A 21522-nucleotide genomic window follows, 5' to 3' on the forward strand; every position below is an offset into this window, starting at 1 on the left:
GGCAATCAGAGATGAGAGAGAGAGCAGTCAGCACTGTAATGTGGGTCAGAGCTTGTTAACAGACTGGTGTGTTCTAGGAGGGGAAAAACAAAGCGTGGCAGTCTGGAAGCTGGCTGGTGGGTTTGGCTGAAGTCTGAGCCTCCATGTGATCCAGATCTACTCCACTCACCTCAGAATAACAGCTCCGTACCAACCAGTTCCATTTACACAGGCAACATTTGAATAAGGGATTAGCACTGCACTGAATGCCACAGAAAACAAGCTCCCAATGAAAAGCATTTCTCTTTATTCTCTTTATTTTTAGGGTCTATTTTTTGGGATTCAGAGCGTTCTCTGGTGCTGCCTCTGACAACCAAATTTGTCCAAAAATTGAAGAACAGGTAGTACACTGTTTATTTCTCTGGCTGGTGGAGGCTGGATGTTCTGGTGAAATTTGGACCTGAAACTCATGGCTCAAGTCTTGTCAAAACAATGATGCTAAGGGATTCCCTTAAAGAATGTGACAAACAGCATTCAGAGAAAACCATTTACCTGAACATCAGCTGCTCTGTAGTGTGAGACAGTTTCATGACAGATGCTCCAAGAGAAACAACCCCTCTTTGAGGGTGGAAGACGGATCCTCTCCATGGGTTATTTGTTTGGGAGGAGTGTGGAGTGTATATAAAAATAATGACTGCTGTCATATTTCTTAATGTGAAAGAGGACATTTTATTTTATTTAGTAAAAAATAAAAAATAAAAACATTTTCGCTCTTTGAGGGAAGAAAAGGTGTACACACTGGGTCTGGGAACCAGTTCAAAGATCAAACGATGTTGTATCATTCCATAGAAATGACCCATGATATTAATTTTCAACTTAAATGCCTAAAGTCATGGAATCACAGTATGCAAATAGATTACGAAGTGGCATTACCTCAGGGTTCGGCTTGGGAATATCCACACATGTATAAGTTGTGAGGTCTACATGGTGGTTCTTCGGCCATCATATCCCATGGGAGCTAAAGAATGCTGCACTGACCTGCAGGATACGCATGTGTGTGTGATTTCTTCCAGAGTTGCTTGCTTCATCCAATGACTGCAGATACAAACAGCCTGCCTCCATTTCCATAAAACTGTCCGCAATGTTGTACCGGCTTCTATGATGTATTCCCAGTAAACACGTGATAAAGTGAATCAAGGAATGCCTGTACAACTTCTAAAATGGAATGCCACATCTGGCTGGCATCTACTATCATGCATCATTTAAAATTCGATAATTCATGTTGATAATGCATTGGGCAGTGTTCAACTTCACTCAAGATTATATAAGAGTTGGGGTTCCTGATCTGTCCCCTGAGGTAATGTCACTCATAATCAACTGACTTGCTGCAACCCCATTACTTTGGGAATGTCATTATGTGCACCTACAGAACAGTAAAACATCAGGCAAATCTACAGGCACTTACACTCTCCACTTAGCACCCCCCCCCCCCAGTGTAAAGACCACCAGAAACACCGCCCCCCACACACACCATACAGGCAACAGATTATGATGTGACTTACATTGTTATTACTTTTTATCTAATTTACTTTTTAATCAGAAAAAACCTTGTACTCCTACCCTGTTGTTATTAACTTATTAAACAGGAGCGCTGACCTAAAGTCTGAGGTAAAAAGTCTATAATCTGAGATCTAAAACAGTTCAGGAAGTCAACTGTAATGGACAACACTGTGCAAAAGTCAGAGGTCACCTTTCGATCCACCATTAAGTACATTAAGTTATTTATTTTTCAGGATATGGTTTTATGAAACTTATTTTATTAACAGAAGATATTACAAAGAAAAATGCGAGACATGTCATCTGCACAGATCTAGTGTTGTAACAAAAGTGCCCGCCCCTCACAAACAGCAGTTAAACAGCAGTTAAAGTTCTCGTCTTGAAGAGAAAGGAAGAAATGTCCCTAGGCCTAAAAAAATATATAACCCGCCCCTAATGGCTTTGTGGACTGGACAGGACTCAAGGGTGGTCTCTGACTCAGCACTGTACTGCTATGTTGTGAGTTTCTCAAGCCCTGGCTCAGTCCCACTAACCGATACTATTATGCAGGGAAGGCCTCCCAGGGAAAAGCCTGGGCACATGGTGGGTTTGGGACCCTCACAGCTTGGCTTTGCCTGGCTTCAGCTGAAGGTTCTGGAGCTTCATGGCCATCCCCATGTTTCCTGTGATCTTCAGCTTACCCTGGAAAAATGCCTGGTGTGGGACAGATGGAGAGAGAGAGTATTACTATTTCTACTGCAGGGCCAGTCTTTCTAGAGCAAGCATTGTAGCCTCTCCATTAGTGTTTCCACGTGGACACGGCTCAGCCTGGGTTCTCTGGCATCACTTTCTTAGCTAGCTGAGGAACCTTTCCAATGAGTGGGCTTTAATGACATAAACAAAATGTTAGACAGCACAGAGTCCGAGCTATTTAGGGGAACTGGTGAATATTAAATTGATTTGAGAAAATTAAGCTGTGTTTTTATTTTAAGATCCATATGAACATGTAAATAATCCCAATACAGTCAAAGTGTTTTGAACATGAAACTGAATTTGCTCTGAGATATGGCAGTCCTTCTGCATCCACTGTTAGACACATGTCTGAACCCAAGGGCAGTGGGCAATGGATACATAAAGAAATGACTTAAAAGTTACAAGAGTGAGTTTAAACCCTTCCCCAAATCAATAACAACAAAACTGAATCAGTCCAATGTGACTCTGATTCATTTAAAAGAACAGGTCAAGAGTCAGTTCAGGAAAATGAGTGGAACATTTTTTAAAGCCATATTAATTACTAGGATTACACAAAGAGCTGAGTTGTCGGTGTTATGTTGTTATAAAATATTAAGCAATTCAACTTGCACTTGTATTTATAATTTATATCTTCATATCTTATGGCACTATTGCAAACTGAACACGTATCAAGCAGGTGCCTTTGATCTGAGAGATTCTGTCTGTTTTTATCTTGATAGTCGAAACCAATTATTTTTTAAAGTCAATTTGACACCTGCTCAAATTTCATCACACAGAAGCAGGTGTTTTGAAATTCCCAGTTTGGCCACATTAGTATTCCCTCCTGCGAGTCATCTTTAGCAGGCCCTGAGGAACCCGTTAAATTGTAATTTTATACATTAACTAGATTCTGCATCTCAGAGAGAGGATGGAGGCAGAATAAGTCACAGAATAAAGTGAAAATGCCTTAAAAGTTCTTACATGTCAGAGAACCTTCCTTTCTAACGAGAACGTCTGGAAAAGCCTCGCAGCGACCAGAGTTCAAACAGGCTTCAAACCACCAAAGGAGCTAAAGGCGCATCAAGCTCTACGTGACTGTCCTGATTATTTTTTTGTTCCCTCAACTCCCTCGGCGCAGGGGTCTCAGTTCCACTACAGAGGTTGAAACTCCATTTCTCAGTCCTGGGGTTTCTTATGAGTTGTATATGTCCATCACTGACCACTGGAAAGGAAGCTCAGTAAGCCCATGCTAAAACCATGCTGAGATTGGCCAGAGGCATTTGTGTCTTCAGATTTAAAAGCAGAAAAATGTTTCCTTACCACGGCTGTGGGGGTATGTCATGTGTATTCAGTAATTTTTAAAATATCATCCATTCCCAATCCATTAGATGAGGCGATCACCTAAGTACAACAAGTGTTCTTAGCTCTAAAATGTATCCTTTGAGTGTGGTGATCACTTAGGTAAAACAAATATTCTTAGTTCAAAGTCACATTATATTACAGAAAAGATCACCTAGGTGCAATCACTTTTCTTTTCTTGACTCTAAATCATCACGGTGCAATCAATATTGTTGACTTGACTTCATTCTTAATCGACCTGCACCAAGGTACAACAAGTGTTCTCTGCTCTAAACCATATCCTTTGCGAAGAGGATCACCTAGGTACAACCAGTGGTCTTTGTTAAAAGTCTCATTCTTTTACTGAGGCGATCAATGAGGTACAAACACTTTGGAATATACCTGTCATAAAAGGGAAATACCAGCTCATTAACTCACCGTTTGAGGGTTCATCTTCCCCGTCATCAGAGCCAGCAGGTCAGAGTCGGACATGGCGATAGTACAGTCTGTTTTCTTAGCTGAGCGAGAGTGTTTGAGAGAGGGAGGAAAGAGCGGTGAGGGGGATGATGAGAGATGCTCATTTATTTTTTTTAGAGAACTAACTCATGAAACAAATTTGTTTTACTGCACTATTTACTATTTTAAAACACATATTGGACAGTTGTGGATTCTGGTGAACTCAAACTCACTCGTGTCATTGTGAACGCTGCCCATTCCCTCTTTCACATCTACAATCCATGTGGCCTCACTTCCTCCTGGTCCATCTTTCACTTTAAAGGCAAACACACCTCCGATCTTCTTCACAAACTGATCCCCCTCCTACACACACACACACACACACACCAAAAAACTCCAGTTTGAAAATACCCACTAATTTTCACCCTCTTATTATTAAGACTTATCCTTATTTCAGTATTATTAAACATATAGTAAGTATTTAGACTGTCACTGCATACTCTAAGCATAACATAACTAGATAAAGCCAATCATACACATATATAACACTCAAACTTCAAACCAAGCCACCACCTCAGCATCACACACAAGAAACACAGTTCATGAGGCAGGTGCGATCTACCTTAATTTTCCATCTATTTGAAATCATTTTGTGCAAGACTTTCCTTTGTGGCATTTCCAGTTATTTTTAATGCTAATCATTGTGGCAGCACTTTTCACAATTAATATGAATGCTCCGCTGTGTTTTATTTCCATCCAGACTGGCCCTGTGAGTGTATTTCTGTCTCCTCCTCTGAGGAAAATCACACCCCATACCGTGCTCGTCTGATCAATTTTCTGTGGAAAGAAAACCCTGTGCATTTCATAACAATTTAAATGCAGTCAGAAGAATTGCTGCAAAAAAAAGCTTGGAACCCACTGAAGCAAACAAGCCCCTCTGTAATCTATTTAATGCTCTATTATAATAATTAGTGATACGTATTTTTGATTATTATGGTTAATAATAGATACATAGTGATTATATTAATTATGTTAATTATATTCATACTGATTACATTCATTAAAAATGTTTATTTAATTACAAATAAACAAAAATTCGCATAATAAACATTTATATCAACATTGTTAATTATATGTGCATTCATGTTTATGTATGTATTATTTTTTATGTGTTATTATATACAGGGGTTAGACAATGAAACTGAAACCCCTGTCATTGTAGTGTGGGAGGTTTCATGGCTAAACTGGAGCAGCCTGGTGGCCAATCTTCATTAACTGCACATTGCACCAGTAAGACCATGTGCATCCAATGGTTCAAACACTGTGTCCTGAAGGCGGTGCCGTGTATCAGGACGACAACGCACCAATACACACAGCGAGACTGGTGAAAGACTGGTTTGATGAACATGAAAGTGAAGTTGAACATCTCCCATGGCCTGCACAGTCACCAGATCTAAATATTATTGAGCCACTTTGGGGTGTTTTGGAGGAGCGAGTCAGGAAACGTTTTCCTCCACCAGCATCACGTAGAGACCTGCCACTATCCTGCAAGAAGAATGGCTTCAAATCCCTCTGACCACTGTGCAGGACTTGTGTATGTCATTCCCAAGACGAACTGACGCTGTATTGGCCGCAAAAGGAGGCCCTACACCGTACTAATAAATTATTGTCCAACCCCTGTATATGATAGTAACCAAAGGGATACTTTTTAATGAGGCACCCAAAGATTCTGAACTGGTCTTCGTGTCTGGCCACACCTTCGTGTCCACCTTCCTCTGGATGATAACTCAGAGGATGTGGTTAAGGCTCTGGGTGGTAATCTGAGAACTTGCTTTTTAGCTCTGTTCAAAAACTAATGCAGCAAACAGGGTGCCTCCGTCTCACACAGAGAGGAAACAAGAAAAAAAAGAAAAAACAAAATAATGTGGTCATATGTGTTAACTTTAAAACAGGGTTAAAGTAGCTCTGAGAGAGAAAAAAAAATATTTGCTGTTTTCTCCAGGAGAGCAAGCCGGAGGGCGATAACTGACCTATTCTCTACGATGCCTCCCTGTGACAAACCAGTGCTCATGCGCTTGTCAGTTAAAAAATTCACTGTTTCACGGGCAAATCTGCCTTTTTTTCTTAATTACAGTTGTCCAGTCGTGCCCTCTTCAAAGTAAAGCTTGTCAAAAACAGAACTGGAAGAGTACAAATGTAGACAGAGCATGGATAGGTCCACAGACTGCTGAACTCGTGTCCTCATTCTGGTGTCATCCTTGCGCCTATATTTGGATTTCCAGGTCTGCTGTACAGATTTTCTGCTCCATTACTGGATCATCTGAATCTGGAGATCATTAAAGTGTTGAGATATCAGTTTGTCTACAAGCTAACAACTAAAACTGCTGTGCATTCACTTGATGTCATTACCTCACCTAAATACCACCCACACACTCCACCAAAATCTGTCAAATGTAGTAGTTGAGATGAGTGAGGCCAGCGTTGTTTAATAGACTTAGACTTAATTTGGTGTGGCATTATTTCAGAATGCAGTTTGCAACATGAATAAAGCATTGTATTTTCACTCCTTACTGACCGTGCGATCCAGAAGGTCCACACAAATCCAGTGGAATAGTAGTGGTAGTAAACTCTACATGATGTTTCTTGCTTGTTACTCTTTTGTTTACCACAGGGAATGAAAGTGGTTGTTCTCAATCTGGCGCTCTTTATCCTAATAGAGAACTCCAGCTCAGACCCAGAATTCCTCATCTGGGAATGGCTCTAACTACGCAATAACAACACAAACTTAGTAGTGTATTACACCGTCCTCCAATATCTCTCAGGAAGTCAAAGGGGATGATGCGGGACTAGACGAGAGTCTTAATCAGAAGCAGATCTGGGAGTTTCGCTGCCTGATTGCATCTGTGAAATATTCTGGGATCTGTGGAAGATTTTCCGTACAGACACGTTGCACTTCAGAGCAGCAGAACACAGAAGAACCAGTGAAAACAGCAGAAAAAAGGGTGAGAGACTTGACATCAATACTGTGTTTAAGACATTATATCAGTAGTTACAATACATTACAAACATCCTAGAAGACACTTCGCATATTCAGATACTGATACCGTGAACGTCTTCATTGTTCAAAAACTAAAACACAATTAGCTTTCAAAAAAAAAAAAATAAAATCATGTAACTTTTATTGCAGAATTTCCCTGGAAAAGATCCATGGAAGATTTGACCAATGGGAAACCACCAAAAGCCCTGAAAGACTCAGTAGCTGTGGCACACTCACCTCCTGCAGCTTCTTAGCAATCTCCTGAAAAACTGCATTGGCTTTAAAGCCCTCCAGGCCTGAGGGGGCGCTAGTGAATGCTGCCTGGATCCTCGGGGGACTGTAAAGGAAGCACACACATGAAAGAGGGTGTGAAAGTTTTAAAACACAATTACGGAACACACCGACACCTTGTATACAGGTTCCAGGCTGGGATTTTAAAATGGCCGTCATGTATGACAACTGCTAATGCAACTAACTGGCCAGGTATAGTGTTGTACCCTCAGCTGGTCATTGTAAAATCCTGGCCTGGATCCTGGATCAAACGTCTGGATTAGAGGCCCTAGGGTTTAGTGGATAGATTCCCTACAGATTCATTCTCTGTAAACACCGTGCTCTTGAGGTAAACTGAGGTCCTCCTTGGATCAGGACTCTTTATAATAACAGAGAGCTGGAAATAAGTTTCAGTTTGTTCCAAGGTCCCGCATGTTTCTGTTGTTCTTTTTTCTCTCAGAGGTATTTGAGAGTTTTCAGTGGAGTAATCAGCCTCACTCAGTCCACCTCTCTAAACACGTTCCTATGTTGCTGACCTGGTTTTACTTTACAATCTGAAACATCACAAACAGAATAGATTTGGTCTCCAAACAGCCCAGCTCTGGTGTAAATGAGCATTAGCGCCTGTCTAGTGAAGGAAAAGCAGAGGACGCAGCAGTTAAAACACTGGAATCTGTTGACCCTCCAGCCTCGGATAAACCTGTTTTGATATCTGACATACAGCGACCCTTTAAGACCTCATCTCCACTTATATTTCAACAGCTGTTCTTCTGTGTTTACATTAAAAGCAGACAGAAGTTAATTTTCCATGCCTCTCCTGCCATTGACTCATGCCGTCTGTATCCAGCAGAGTACAAACTCGAACAATATAACAATAACATTTTATTTCCGTTTAAAAATAACTCTGCTGTGTCTGATCCACTCTACACCAGCACAACACACACTAACACACCACCTCCACCACGTCAGTGTCACTGCAGCGCTGAGGATGATCCACCACTGGGGCGGGCGATATGAGCCTAAAATAATATCACAATATTTCAGTGTATTTTGACGATAACAATATTCTTGGCGCTATGAAAAAACACTGAAAATAATTTTATTCATTTCAAGAACACACTACTGTATCGAAATAAATGTGATATTAATTATATTCAAATAATAATAATATATTTTTTATTTTAATTATATTAAACTACATTCTTTTTTTTAAGCAACAGTAACTTACTAAGATTCTGACATTGTATAATAAATATTTAGACTGGATATTATTTTATATCCAAACCACCTCCACACAACTGAAGTCACTCCTCTTTTGGAGCAAAGCTTTGAACGAAGAGCAAATTTCCACCGTGTCGTCTCTGTGACTAAACGACTCATGTGATGAATGTACGCCATGTTACGATGCATAACGTAAACGAGTCAGAATACCACGATAATCACAATATAGATATCATGTATTTTTTTTTTTTTTTTGTAATATTATTGCACACTACACAGCTCTATCTACGACCGCATCACACCTGCCCTGTGGGGGTCCTGACCACTGAAGAACAGGGGGAAAGAGAGGGACTTCTGTCTGTAATTGTAGAACTACAAAGTGCTCCTGTGTGGTGAGTGGAGCTGACAAAATTATAAATATATAATAATAATAATAATAATAATAATAATAATAATAATAAAACAAACAAACAAAACACACTCACAGTTTTTTTTTCAATCAAGCTCAGCCAGCTTGTACCTAATTTACCCATAATATGCCCTCACTCATACATTTCAGTAGTTACCCAACGATGGACTTCAGAGGCTTGTGAGTGTACAGCGCCCCCTGCTGACCACAACTTGTGCAATGATAAAATGAGGGCGAGTGGAGAAAAACGGTGCAGTAAATAGGGTGGTGGTTGAGTAAAATAAAAGTACAGTGTATTATACATTTAACAGGGGACAAAGAGGCGGTAGATTATGTTTATGACCGTGCATCTACAAAAAAGATCTACATCCACACGTGCACAGGTCATTATTAGTGCTAGTGTTATTGCCTGGTTCTGTTCTTATTGCAATGGCTGTTATTCATGATGGTGATAGTTGTTTTATAAACGTTGTTAAACATTTTTTTTCCCCTGAACTTTCCTCAGTGTTGCAGCCCACACAGCGGCATCTTTCTGAGCAGATTTTCATTATCCCACGGTCAGTAAACTCCCCACTGTGTCCAGTGTCTGAGACGAGTGACCTACATTCTTACTGATTAAACCTCCTGTGCTCTTCCCTGTATTTAATCTAAAAATAATAATAAAAAAAGACTGGCAGAATTTAAGAGAAAAATTGACAGATAATAATAACAATAATAATAATAAATAAAAACATGGACTAAATCACAGTAACTAAACCTCTGAGCTTTTATTTGTTTGTTGCGTTTCTGTTTTATCTCATTTATATATAGTTTCTTATTCTGACTTCAGCCAAAGTACTGAATATTCATAGCAGAATATATTTATTACTTTAAATACTTTAGTTATGTCTCTAAACTGTGCTCATTTAAAGGTAAAAATACAGAACACATTTTTTTTTATAAATGTTGTGTAGTATTTATGTATAGTATAGTTGCATCTATTCCCAATTTTTTGATGACAGCTAGCTGCCTGGATGTGTCAAAGATTCTGCACTCCACCCTATTTCTGACATGGCTGCCCTCATGAGGGTGACCCACTCTAGTTACATAAACTTATTTAATAAGAGGCTACACATTAATGTGATTCTTCTCGTGTGAGGTTTGCTTAAAGTAAAATTGTAGTAGTATTTATAAAAAAAAACATAAAAACAACAGTTATAATAATAACAAAATTAGTTTTATAAATGCCTTTGCGGTAAAACAAAAACATTCTTATTGACGCTTTAAGTTAACCTGGGCACATGTAGGAGTCTCAAATTCTTAAACAGGCTGTGATACACTGCTGTTAAAATGTAATACTGGAAAACGCTAATCTACAAGTCTGTTGCACCTACACATTTCACGACGCGTATGATTTACAGAGCGGTGAATATTTTCTGCGCAAATCAGGCGCTGCCACAAAGCACAGCGCAGTTTAAAGGCGTAAATCCTTCAGTTTTACCTCCGCCGCTGCAGCCTTAAATGATATACACAACACGGCAGCCTCACCTGATGATCTCCGACAGAAACATCCCGCTGTTTATCGAGAGTAAAGCCGCCGTAAAACAGGCCGAACAGCACCAATTCCTGATCTACACAACACTTCCCACACCTGACCAGCCGATCACAGAGTACACAAACACACATAGAACAAGAGTCCTCCGCGTCTGTCCTGCCTGCAAAAAAAAAAAAAAAAAAAAAAAAAAAAGATTTAATTTATGTTGTATATTTATTTTCTAATTATTATAACATTATATAATATGTTCTTATGTTACACAAGTGGTATGGGTCGACTGCATTTTCTCTTACACCATTGAATCTGGATTTATTACATAATAATAATGATAATAATAATAATAATAATAATAATAATAATAATAATAATAATCAATTACATTTTTATTATTGTTAATAATAATATTCATTATTATTATTATTATCATTATTATTATTATTATCATTATTATTATTATTATTGTTGTTGTTGTTGTTGTTGTTGTTGTTGTTGATTCATTCAGTCGTTCATTCATATTTGACAACATTACATAATTTATGTTTTGTCTTACTATGAGTGATTTTTATTCTACCACATGCTCCATATTTGTCGGTTACGCTGAGTGACTTTTATTCTATAGAGTTCCTGATTCCTACGTAGTGCACTAACACAGGGCTTAAAAATATTCTTGGACCCAAACCGCAAAGTAATTTGTGACGCAGTCGTGTTCTGAACAATCCCTTATTGGTCATTTAATGCATTCTAAACGAGACTGAGTGAAATTTGAAGCCAAATTTGATTACTTCTTATGAGCATATAAAGGTAGCATGTGTCCATTTGGGACTGAGCCTTGTTCTGTCTGAGCAGAAGTGACGTTGTAGTCAGTGCTGTCGATAGCAGAGCAGCAGACGCAGTGCTTTGCAACGAATCTTTTTTAACACATACACACACAGAGCTATATGTTAAACCTCAATCTTTCCCAAGTCAAATATTTAGAAACTGCTGAGACTGGCAGTGGGGCTGTCAAGTAAAAGTAGTGTGAAACTCACGAATTCCATGGCTTAGGGGTTTCTGGTTGGTTCTTAGACTCAGTGTTTGTGTTGTTCATCTTGTATGAAACCACAGACATTATACATTTTGCCTAAACGCATCTTGGACTAAACCTGCTAAAGACTATATTTAACTAATGACCAATATCAGTAATGAGCACACTGTTAACCCAGGAGCTCTGTACCACTGCCCTGAAGATTTCTGTGCATGTTTTGTAAAATGTAAAATATCTCCAAAAGTCATTAAGATAACATTTAAAACACTGAAGCAGACAGCAGCAACCTTGATACATTGCTGTCCCACATATCAGTGCCTAAGGCAGTATTTTAAATATGAAAATGTTTGTAACTGTGTTGCATTAGAGACAGGCTTTAAACAACCCAGTCTCACACTTACTCATGATATTGTCACATGTACAGGGGACTGCAGTTCATGACATTGTCGCATAAAAACCGTCATATCCGTGCGCCATGTTATGCGACAGTAACACAACAACTCCTCCTCATTAAGGCGTCATTACCATCTGTTAATACCACCGTCTTATTTTTATTTACGGAAAATATAACGCTACTAATTCATTGTTTGCTAAAATGTGGAAGCAAATAACGGCTAGAGAAATGTCCTTTTCAGTGTTAACCTTTTAAAAACTATTCAAAATAAGTTAAATGAAAGAAATGTTCTCGTTAGAGTTAAAGTAGGACACCAATAATAAACATCGTTAGGAGAAATACTATAATAAAATACTTTATGCCTTTGTTGGAATAACAACCTATGATCTGTAATTCTCATTATGTCTTTTTCTATGTTACGAGTGATGACTGTAATGAGGAAGTGTTGTCGTGTTACTGTCGCATAGTGTTTCTATGGTAATTACCCATTCACTTATGATCGTGATATTGTCGCATAAAATGTCGAATATATGTGACTATGTCACGAATTGCAGTCTCCTCTATATGTGACTATATCACGAGTGAGTGTGAGACAGGGTTTCTTTAAAAGCAGAACTATTTCAACATGTTACAAGGAAAGGAAGCTGGTGCACATTTATGTTCACCAAAATAATTACAACTGAAGATAACAGAGAGGGTTTAAACATTCAGACACAACTCCCTAAGAATACTGCATTAGTAGACAGCATTCTGATTGTTTCAAACGCAGACATTATACCGATGCATTCACTTACATTTAAATAACTCTGTTTCTGACATTTCACCAGGGACATAATATTCTGCTTAAAGCATGTTGGAATGTATAATAACTACGGGACCACACCGTAATTACTGCTTTATTTATGGTGGAAAGAAAAGTTCAAATCAAATCATCAAATCAGATTTATTTATATAACGCTTTTTGTAACTGATGTTGTCACAAGGCGGCTTCACAACATTCCAGTAACAACACGTTTTAGTTCTGTTTGCTATTTGTAATATACAGAGAATGTGAACATTTCCAGAGAGTAGCTAATGACTCCGACAGATCTGATGATAACAGCTTAAATAAAAGGAGAGATGACACACAAACAAGGTGTCACTCTGAAACTTTAGCATCAGCTAAAGTTTCTCAGTTTACAACATTTCTCTACGTCCATTAACCCCTGGATCTGCAGCCATTATCTAAAGGGAATCATTAACTACCAAAAGCTAAACTAAACAAATTAGACTTGAAGATTGTATCTAAATCTGGGTCTTGATCATTATCTAGATGTTCATTCCAGAGTTGGGTAGCTTTCTAAATATAATTGTGGCCCACCCCTTGCAGCTATAACAGACTTTCCCCCATGTTAAAGAGTGTGTTTATGGGAATTTTTGACCATCTTCCATAAGCGCATTTGTGAGATTGGACACTGATGTTGGACAAGGCCTGGCTCTCAGTCTCCGCTCTAATTCATTCCAAAGGTGTTCTACTGGGTGCAGGTCAGGGCCAGTCAAGTGCTTCCAGATCAAACTTACTCATCCCTGTCTTTATGGACCTTGCTTTGTGCACTGGTGCACAATCATGTTGGAATAGGAAGGGGCCATCTCCAAAGTGTTTCCACAAAGTAGGTAGCATTAAATTATTCAAAATCTCTCTGTATTCTGAAGCATTAAAAGCTCCTTTCACTGGGACTAGGGGGTCGACTAACCTCACATCATAATACCCCTTCCACCAACCTTTACACTTGGCACAATGTAAGTACACTCAGACAAGTAGCATTCTCCTGACAAACCGCCAAACCCAATCTCCAGGTAAATAATACAGCTAACAATATATATACATATATATATATATATATATATATATATATATATATATATATATGTGTGTGTGTGTGTGTGTGTGTGTGTGTGTGTGTGTGTATGATTTGGAAAACTGAAACAAGTAGCACCCCAAATATGTGATTGTGGAATTCATGTTGTTATTTTCTTATACCAAACATAATTACAGTACTAAGCCAAATTGTGAAAAGGTGTGTGATGTGGAATATTATATATTTCAAAATATAAACTCACCCTCGAATTCTGACCAATGGGTGAATAGACGGCAATCGAGTGGGCGGAACTTAATGAGACGTATGAAAGGAGCTGGAGAGAGGAGTTCCGCTTTCTAACGCTGAGCAATAGGAGGTCGACAGCATTTGAGTGGGCGGGTCTATGCGTCATCAGCATATTAGAGTCTACATAAACGGCGCTCAGGACCCTCCTCCTCATTCCTCAGCTGTGTTTGACAAGTGTCACAATGCCTGAGCCAGCCAAGTCCGCACCGAAGAAGGGCTCCAAGAAAGCCGTGACCAAGACGGCCGGAAAGGGAGGAAAGAAACGTAAGCGCACCAGGAAGGAGAGCTATGCTATCTACGTGTATAAGGTGCTGAAGCAGGTTCACCCCGACACCGGAATCTCTTCCAAGGCCATGGGGATCATGAACTCTTTCGTCAACGACATCTTCGAGCGCATCGCTGGTGAGGCTTCCCGTTTGGCTCATTACAACAAGCGCTCCACCATCACCTCCAGGGAGATCCAGACCGCCGTGCGCCTGCTTCTTCCCGGAGAGCTGGCCAAGCACGCCGTGTCTGAGGGCACCAAGGCCGTCACCAAGTACACCAGCTCCAAGTAAACAGTGGATAGACCCATCTGAACCCAACGGCTCTTTTAAGAGCCACCCACGTTTTCTTATAAAAGTCATTTTCCATGAAAGTAAACCAAATTAACCATTTTTTTTCTTTACCCCAGAATGGCAGAAAATATAAAAAAAAGCATAGTCCGTCAGTTTTTCTTGAACACTTTGTACACTGCAGACATGTAATCTGGGACCCAGTTTGTGGCTCAGATGTGGATTTATATTTATATATAAAACTTTACCAGAAATTGAGTATTTAATCTATTTTATCTGACACTTATTCGAGTCTAAATCTCTCAAAGTGTCTTTAGTAAAAAAAATGAAATTTTACATTGCAAGGCTTGTTTATACAAACCATATTCGGCAATATTAAGTCTTTATAAGTAATAATAGACTTTAAGGTGTGTAAATGTCTTTATGCAATATCCCTAAATCTCTATCCCTAAAAATTGTCTCAAACCGTGCTCCTTTGCCTTGAGTGAAGCGTCAAAAGAAAGCTTAGGGTGCCCTCTTGTGGCCGAAACTTCATCTCAATTCTGAGAACTAGTTTTTACTTGATGCATAATTACATTTGTACAACTGAACAATATTCCTGTATTTTATTGGACATGTGGTTTCTTTCAGTATAAAACTTATGAAATGGAGAACGTGAAGTTACAAACAAGGTGTAATTTATCGGTTTAGAAGACACTCGAGGTTTAATAGTGAGCTATTTGAGTAGAGCAGACAATGACTCTCAGCCTCTGATTAAACCTGAACAAAGCTTCCTCCTGCATTTTAATTGATTCTATACCTCTCTATAGACATGCTCTCCACATTTCCTCTATACTATTATTAGATACAGTTCAACGGCGCAAGTTAATGGCCGTCTCTCAGCGAGAAAAACTGACAAACTTGCTCGTTTTGATCGAAAAAAGTTGGCGGCTCTTAAAAGAGCCTTTGTTTTTAAGAAAGCGGGGTGCTTTATGCGCGCTCTCCGCGGATACGGCGGGCCAGTTGGATGTCTTTGGGCATGATGGTGACTCTCTTGGCGTGGATGGCGCACAGGTTAGTGTCCTCGAACAGACCAACCAAGTAAGCCTCGCTGGCCTCCTGGAGAGCCATGACAGCGGAGCTCTGGAAACGGAGGTCGGTTTTGAAGTCCTGAGCAATCTCACGCACCAGACGCTGGAAGGGCAGTTTGCGGATGAGCAGCTCCGTTGACTTCTGGTAGCGGCGGATCTCCCGGAGAGCCACGGTGCCGGGCCTATAACGGTGAGGCTTCTTCACGCCGCCGGTGGCTGGGGCGCTCTTACGAGCAGCCTTTGTGGCCAGCTGCTTCCTCGGGGCTTTGCCACCAGTGGATTTACGAGCGGTCTGCTTAGTTCTCGCCATTGCAAGAAGAAATTGCTTCTTTTTTTTAGAACAGAAACACAATGTGAACGCTTGGCGTCCACGGCCCTTTTTATACTTGGAGCTGCTTGTTCTCATTGGACGTCTGGAGTGTGGCAGCCTACTATTGGACGGTGGTCCCCTCGTCGCCTCAACGCTATTGGGCGGCTTTATTCCCGCCAATTTCTCAAATTACAAGTTTCTTGTAGTTTTCACACAGTGGTGGGTTCCTGTGTAAAGTAGTCATTTGAAAGGATACTTAAGATCTATTTTTCTATATTTTAAGTTTCTATATTTACTGTATACATCTGTATTTTTTCTGTATACATGTGTAACTATGTATACATATAAATATAAGCATTTAATCTCAAGTGTAAGCACTGAACAATGAGCAGATGATGCTAGAACAAAGACTTGGCTCAGGGAGGATAGTAAAGCGGTCCAGTTCAAATACAGCTCAGAATCCAATGTAAATTAAAACAGGATCTGTCCGTTTATATGAAAATGAACTGTCTTCTTAATCTATTCATTCATTTAAAACAATCCTCTACAAGTGGGCATCAGCATAATTTGGAGTCTATTATCAGCACTGCTACTGTAGGAGCTGGTCTGTTAGTTTATGAATAAGAACTGACATTTTTAACATTTTAATGGCTGTATTTAAAGGGACAGTACATAATTTTGCTTTTTACTTTGTTTAAAGAGGCCATAACAGCATATGTTTTTTTATGTTAGTAAATACACTGACATGGGCTACACCATCAGTTACGAACACACAAAACACTAGTGATGTGTCGGTCGCGAACGAACCGGTTCAAAGAGCCGGCTCTTGTAAGTGAACGATGAGATCCGGTTCCCGTCTAAGACCGAGCCATTTTTTGATAAGGCTTGTCATTTACCAATCAGAGAACAACAAGCAAGCTCCAACCCTCCAACCCTCCGAGCTGAGACACTTGGTTTTCCTGAATGACAATCTGCCTTCCAAAAAATAGTTGAAGAAAATGTTAAATGTTTGTTGACAGTTGTGGTTGTTTTAATCACTACCGTTGAATGCTGCTGTTTTGCACTTTGCAGAGTATTTGTTTATTTTATTACCCAGAAATGGATGATTATATAATTTAATAAGCTATTTTATAATACCTACCTTTCGGGTTCCATTGGCTGTATTTCAGAGTTTACAAGTGATTTTTTATTAAGGTGTTTAAATAAAAATCCAGTTATTTATACAATTGAATGTGTGAGTGCAATCAGTGAGTTATTACAAGACAGCCATAAAAACAATTGGCCATTGCAACACTATTTATTGTTTTTAATATTGAACAATAATGTTTTGTCCATATAGTCATGTAAAATGTAGGTAATATTGTTCTGTACCAGTGGAAATAATTGGTAAAACAAAGAGCCATTTAGGAAACGAAAGAGCCGAGACAAAAAAGCGGCGAAATCCCCATCACTACAAAACCCTACAATAAAACCAGATGAACTCATCTCATTCTATTTTTAAAGTTGAATAATATACACTAGTTGTAATTAATCTCAAAAAGTGCACTTTTCTTGCAAAGGTGGGTGGCTCTTAAAAGAGCCTTTGGGTATTTCCAGCAGACAAGCCCTGTTTACTTGGTCTTTGCAGGTTTCTCTGTCTTCTTGGGCAAGAGCACAGCCTGGATATTGGGCAGTACTCCACCCTGAGCGATAGTCACTCCTCCAAGAAGCTTGTTGAGCTCTTCATCGTTACGAACAGCCAGCTGCAGGTGGCGAGGAATAATACGGGTTTTCTTGTTGTCGCGGGCAGCGTTGCCAGCCAGCTCCAGAATCTCAGCGGTCAGATACTCCAGCACAGCCGCCAAATAAACGGGGGCACCGGCACCAACGCGCTCAGCATAGTTCCCTTTACGCAAGAGCCTGTGCACACGACCAACTGGGAACTGCAGCCCGGCACGAGAAGAGCGAGTCTTAGCCTTTGCTCTGGCTTTACCGCCGGTTTTGCCTCTTCCGCTCATTTTCAATTTACCGTCAGACACAAGAAGCAAACTGAAATAAAACTTTCACGCTGCAAGTCTCCACATATAGAAAAACCATCTGCGTTCCTATTGGCTACAAACAACAACACTTTAACAACCAATCAGACAACGGTCATCAAACTGGCCCACCTACGGCCTAGATACTTTCACTATAACTGTTACAACAACTACTACTAAAAATAATAAAATACTAGTAGTAATAATAATCAGTGAGTACATTATTCGATTGTATCTTGCTTTTGCCGGTGTGATTTCGTTAAGAATAAACCTTATTCTTTATTAATTGCCTTTTACTCTTTGTGTGTGTCACTCTCCCGCTCAGTGTCTGTCGTACTAAGCTCCGCCTTTCTGGCTCTTGGTTTCAACCAGGTCCTATAGAGTAACTTAATAGGTGCTTGTGACAGGCATGAATTCATTCTTCTTTTGTTGTTTGAAGCAGAAGTAGGAAAAATGTCAGGAAGAGGCAAGGGAGGCAAAGGACTTGGAAAAGGAGGCGCTAAGCGCCACAGAAAAGTGCTCCGTGATAACATCCAGGGCATTACTAAACCAGCTATCCGTCGTCTGGCGCGTCGTGGTGGGGTCAAGCGTATTTCTGGTCTGATCTATGAAGAAACTCGTGGTGTACTTAAGGTATTCCTGGAGAACGTGATCAGGGACGCTGTCACTTACACCGAGCACGCAAAGAGAAAGACCGTTACTGCTATGGATGTGGTGTACGCTCTGAAACGCCAGGGACGCACTCTGTACGGTTTCGGAGGTTAAATGTTCAACGAAGGCTTAAACCCAACGGCTCTTTTAAGAGCCACCCACAGTCTCAACAAGATTGCATTTTCAATTGCTTTGCATTAGAACGTGTCCAAACTCAGACTTGTGTTCATGAAGCCTTTTATTGGTCAGCCCAAAGCATTTCTTGTATTTTTTCTTTAAACTTTTAATACAAATCCATGTACAGAACTTCCAAAATTCCAGCTTACATAAATTATATACATCTAAACATTTAATTACATACATAAACGAGCACAATTTCATAGTGTTCTAGAAAATAGAATTTTTAAAAAGTATATTAAGTCTTTTGTCTTTTTAATTCAGTCCTAATACTCTTCATAATCACGTCACTAGAGACAAAAAAATGTTATTTTTTTTTCTCCTCATTTCCTGATGTTTGGTTAATTTGAGCGGGAAACTGAACAAAGGGTTTTTGGTGGAGGAGCTCAGGGAATACCCAAGTGAAGAGCTCTGAAAACGTTTTCAAAATGCAAAGCTTTGTTTTACTAAACCTACTACAGGTGTGTACTGTATTATGATCCATATATGATATTTTTTGACTTATGTCGGAAATGCGTGGGTAATAAAAAAAAAAATGCCCAGAACCGTAAACTCACCGTCAGACGGCACTCGAGCGGGCGGAGCTTGAAGTGAAAAAAGAGAGGGAGCTCAAGACACCAAAAACTGAGCAATGGATAACTAGGTGGGCGGAGCCTAGCCTCTTTAGCATATGTGTGTCTATATAAACCACGATCAGGGCAAACTTTCTCATTCTTTGTCATAACCTGAGCAATATTACAATGCCAGAGCCAGCCAAGTCCGCCCCAAAGAAGGGCTCCAAGAAAGCCGTGACCAAGACGGCGGGAAAGGGAGGAAAGAAGCGTAAGCGCACCAGGAAGGAGAGCTATGCTATCTACGTGTACAAGGTGCTGAAGCAGGTTCACCCCGACACCGGAATCTCCTCCAAGGCCATGGGGATCATGAACTCTTTCGTCAACGACATCTTCGAGCGCATCGCTGGTGAGGCTTCCCGTTTGGCTCATTACAACAAGCGCTCCACCATCACCTCCAGGGAGATCCAGACCGCCGTGCGCCTGCTTCTTCCCGGAGAGCTGGCCAAGCACGCCGTGTCTGAGGGCACCAAGGCCGTCACCAAGTACACCAGCTCCAAGTAAAAAGTGAATAGACCCATCTGAACCCAACGGCTCTTTTAAGAGCCACCCACGTTTTCTTATAAAAGATCAATGCATTTCCGCAAATAACATAATTTCGATATGTTTAAATATTTAAATATGATTTAACTGAAATTATGGTTACATTGTAACTTCTGAAAACTAATTGACTGTTATTGCTGACTACAAAAGTCTTAGTTCAGTTAGAAAACACTCAGCGTGTTGTAGTGATGGGTATTTCGGCTCTTTTTGGGGAGCCGGCTCTTTTGACTCTACGTGGAAAAGTGACTCTACCAGTGGAAATAAGTGGTAAAACAAAGAGCCATTTAGGAACCGACTCTTTATGAAGAGCCGGCTCCTAAATGGCTCTTTGTTTTACCACTTATTTCCACTGGTACAGAACAATATTACCTACATTTTACATTACTATATGTACAAAACATTGTTCAATATTAAAAATAATAGTGTTGCAATGGCCAATTGTTTTTATGGCTGTCTTGTAATAACTCACTGATTGCACTCACACATTCAATTGTATAAGTAACTTTAATAAAAAATCACTTGTAAACTCGGAAATACAGCCAATGGAACCAAAAAGGTAGGTATTACATTCATTCATTCATTATCTGTAACCCTTATCCAATTCAGGGTCGCGGTGGGTCCAGAGCCTACCTGGAATCATTGGGCGCAAGGCAGGAATACACCCTGGAGGGGCGCCAGTCCTTCACAGAGCATCACACATTCACACCTACGGACACTTTGGAGTCGCGAATCCACCTACCAACGTGTGTTTTTGGACTGTGGGAGGAAACCGGAGCACCCAGAGGAAACCCACGCAGACACGGGGAGAACACACCAACTCCTCACAGACAGTCACCTGGAGCAGGAATCGAACCCACAACCTCCAGGTCCCTGTAGCTGTGTGACTGCAACACTAGCTGCTGCGCCACCATGCCGCCCTGGTAGGTATTACAAAATAGCTTATTAAATTAAATAATTACCCATTTCTGGGAAATAAAATAAACAAATAGTCTGCAAAGTGCAAAACAGCAGCATTCAACGATAGTGATTAAACCAACCACAACTGTCAACAAACATTTAACTGATTTAACATTTTCTTCAACTATTTTTTGGAAGGCAGATTGTCATTCAGGAAAACCAAGTGTCTCAGCTCGGAGGGTTGGAGGGTTGGAGCTTGCTTGTTGTTCTCTGATTGTTTGAATGACAAGCCTTAGAAAAAAAATGGCTTTGTCTTTCACGGGAGTAAACAAAAAAAAAGCTGAGCTGGTAGTGATTTTGAGCAGATGATGGTGACCAGTCTGTGATTAAAACACTGCATTCCCAGAGATCTGTCGTCTTAATTATTAATCGATTTCTACACTCCTCTGTGTCCTCGTGCTCTCTCGAGGAATACCCTCTCTTAAGACCACGACAGACCTTCACACTTTTTACTCTATATATTTTATTTATATTTTACATAACTATATTACCTTGTGAAATTTGGATAAAGAAACAAATAGATTTCTGTTTTCATCTTACAATCAATAAGCAGTAATGCA

General features: G+C 40.0%; 6 protein-coding genes across 6 annotated transcripts; 3 read left to right on the forward strand and 3 right to left on the reverse strand.

Moving 5' to 3' along the window:
• Positions 1 to 1503: 1503 nt before the first annotated feature.
• On the reverse strand, positions 1504 to 10631 carry scp2b (sterol carrier protein 2b). Its single transcript, XM_066672846.1, has 5 exons — positions 10506 to 10631; positions 7316 to 7415; positions 4275 to 4404; positions 4024 to 4103; positions 1504 to 2229 (listed from the first exon to the last, which is right to left on the reverse strand). Exons 1-5 carry the CDS (start codon positions 10526 to 10528, stop codon positions 2134 to 2136), a joined length of 429 nt encoding a protein of 142 aa, XP_066528943.1. The 5' UTR covers positions 10529 to 10631; the 3' UTR covers positions 1504 to 2133.
• A 3617-nt stretch (positions 10632 to 14248) lies between these two features.
• LOC136697650 (histone H2B 1/2) lies at positions 14249 to 14653 on the forward strand. Its single transcript, XM_066672863.1, has one exon. It carries the CDS (start codon positions 14257 to 14259, stop codon positions 14629 to 14631), a length of 375 nt encoding a protein of 124 aa, XP_066528960.1. The 5' UTR covers positions 14249 to 14256; the 3' UTR covers positions 14632 to 14653.
• A 940-nt stretch (positions 14654 to 15593) lies between these two features.
• LOC136697641 (histone H3) lies at positions 15594 to 16031 on the reverse strand. The gene has a single exon (XM_066672853.1). The coding sequence runs from the start codon at positions 16006 to 16008 to the stop codon at positions 15598 to 15600; it is 411 nt and encodes a 136-aa protein (XP_066528950.1). The 5' UTR covers positions 16009 to 16031; the 3' UTR covers positions 15594 to 15597.
• Positions 16032 to 17597: 1566 nt separating this feature from the next.
• On the reverse strand, positions 17598 to 18023 carry LOC136697645 (histone H2A-like). Its single transcript, XM_066672857.1, has one exon. It carries the CDS (start codon positions 18003 to 18005, stop codon positions 17619 to 17621), a length of 387 nt encoding a protein of 128 aa, XP_066528954.1. The 5' UTR covers positions 18006 to 18023; the 3' UTR covers positions 17598 to 17618.
• Positions 18024 to 18466: 443 nt separating this feature from the next.
• Positions 18467 to 18808, forward strand: LOC136697668 (histone H4). The gene has a single exon (XM_066672880.1). It carries the CDS (start codon positions 18477 to 18479, stop codon positions 18786 to 18788), a length of 312 nt encoding a protein of 103 aa, XP_066528977.1. The 5' UTR covers positions 18467 to 18476; the 3' UTR covers positions 18789 to 18808.
• A 774-nt stretch (positions 18809 to 19582) lies between these two features.
• LOC136697651 (histone H2B 1/2) lies at positions 19583 to 19984 on the forward strand. Its single transcript, XM_066672864.1, has one exon. It carries the CDS (start codon positions 19592 to 19594, stop codon positions 19964 to 19966), a length of 375 nt encoding a protein of 124 aa, XP_066528961.1. The 5' UTR covers positions 19583 to 19591; the 3' UTR covers positions 19967 to 19984.
• The last annotated feature ends 1538 nt before the right edge of the window (positions 19985 to 21522 follow it).

This window comes from Hoplias malabaricus, chromosome 5 (genome assembly GCF_029633855.1).
Source record: "Hoplias malabaricus isolate fHopMal1 chromosome 5, fHopMal1.hap1, whole genome shotgun sequence".
NCBI classification, from domain to species: domain Eukaryota; kingdom Metazoa; phylum Chordata; class Actinopteri; order Characiformes; family Erythrinidae; genus Hoplias; species Hoplias malabaricus.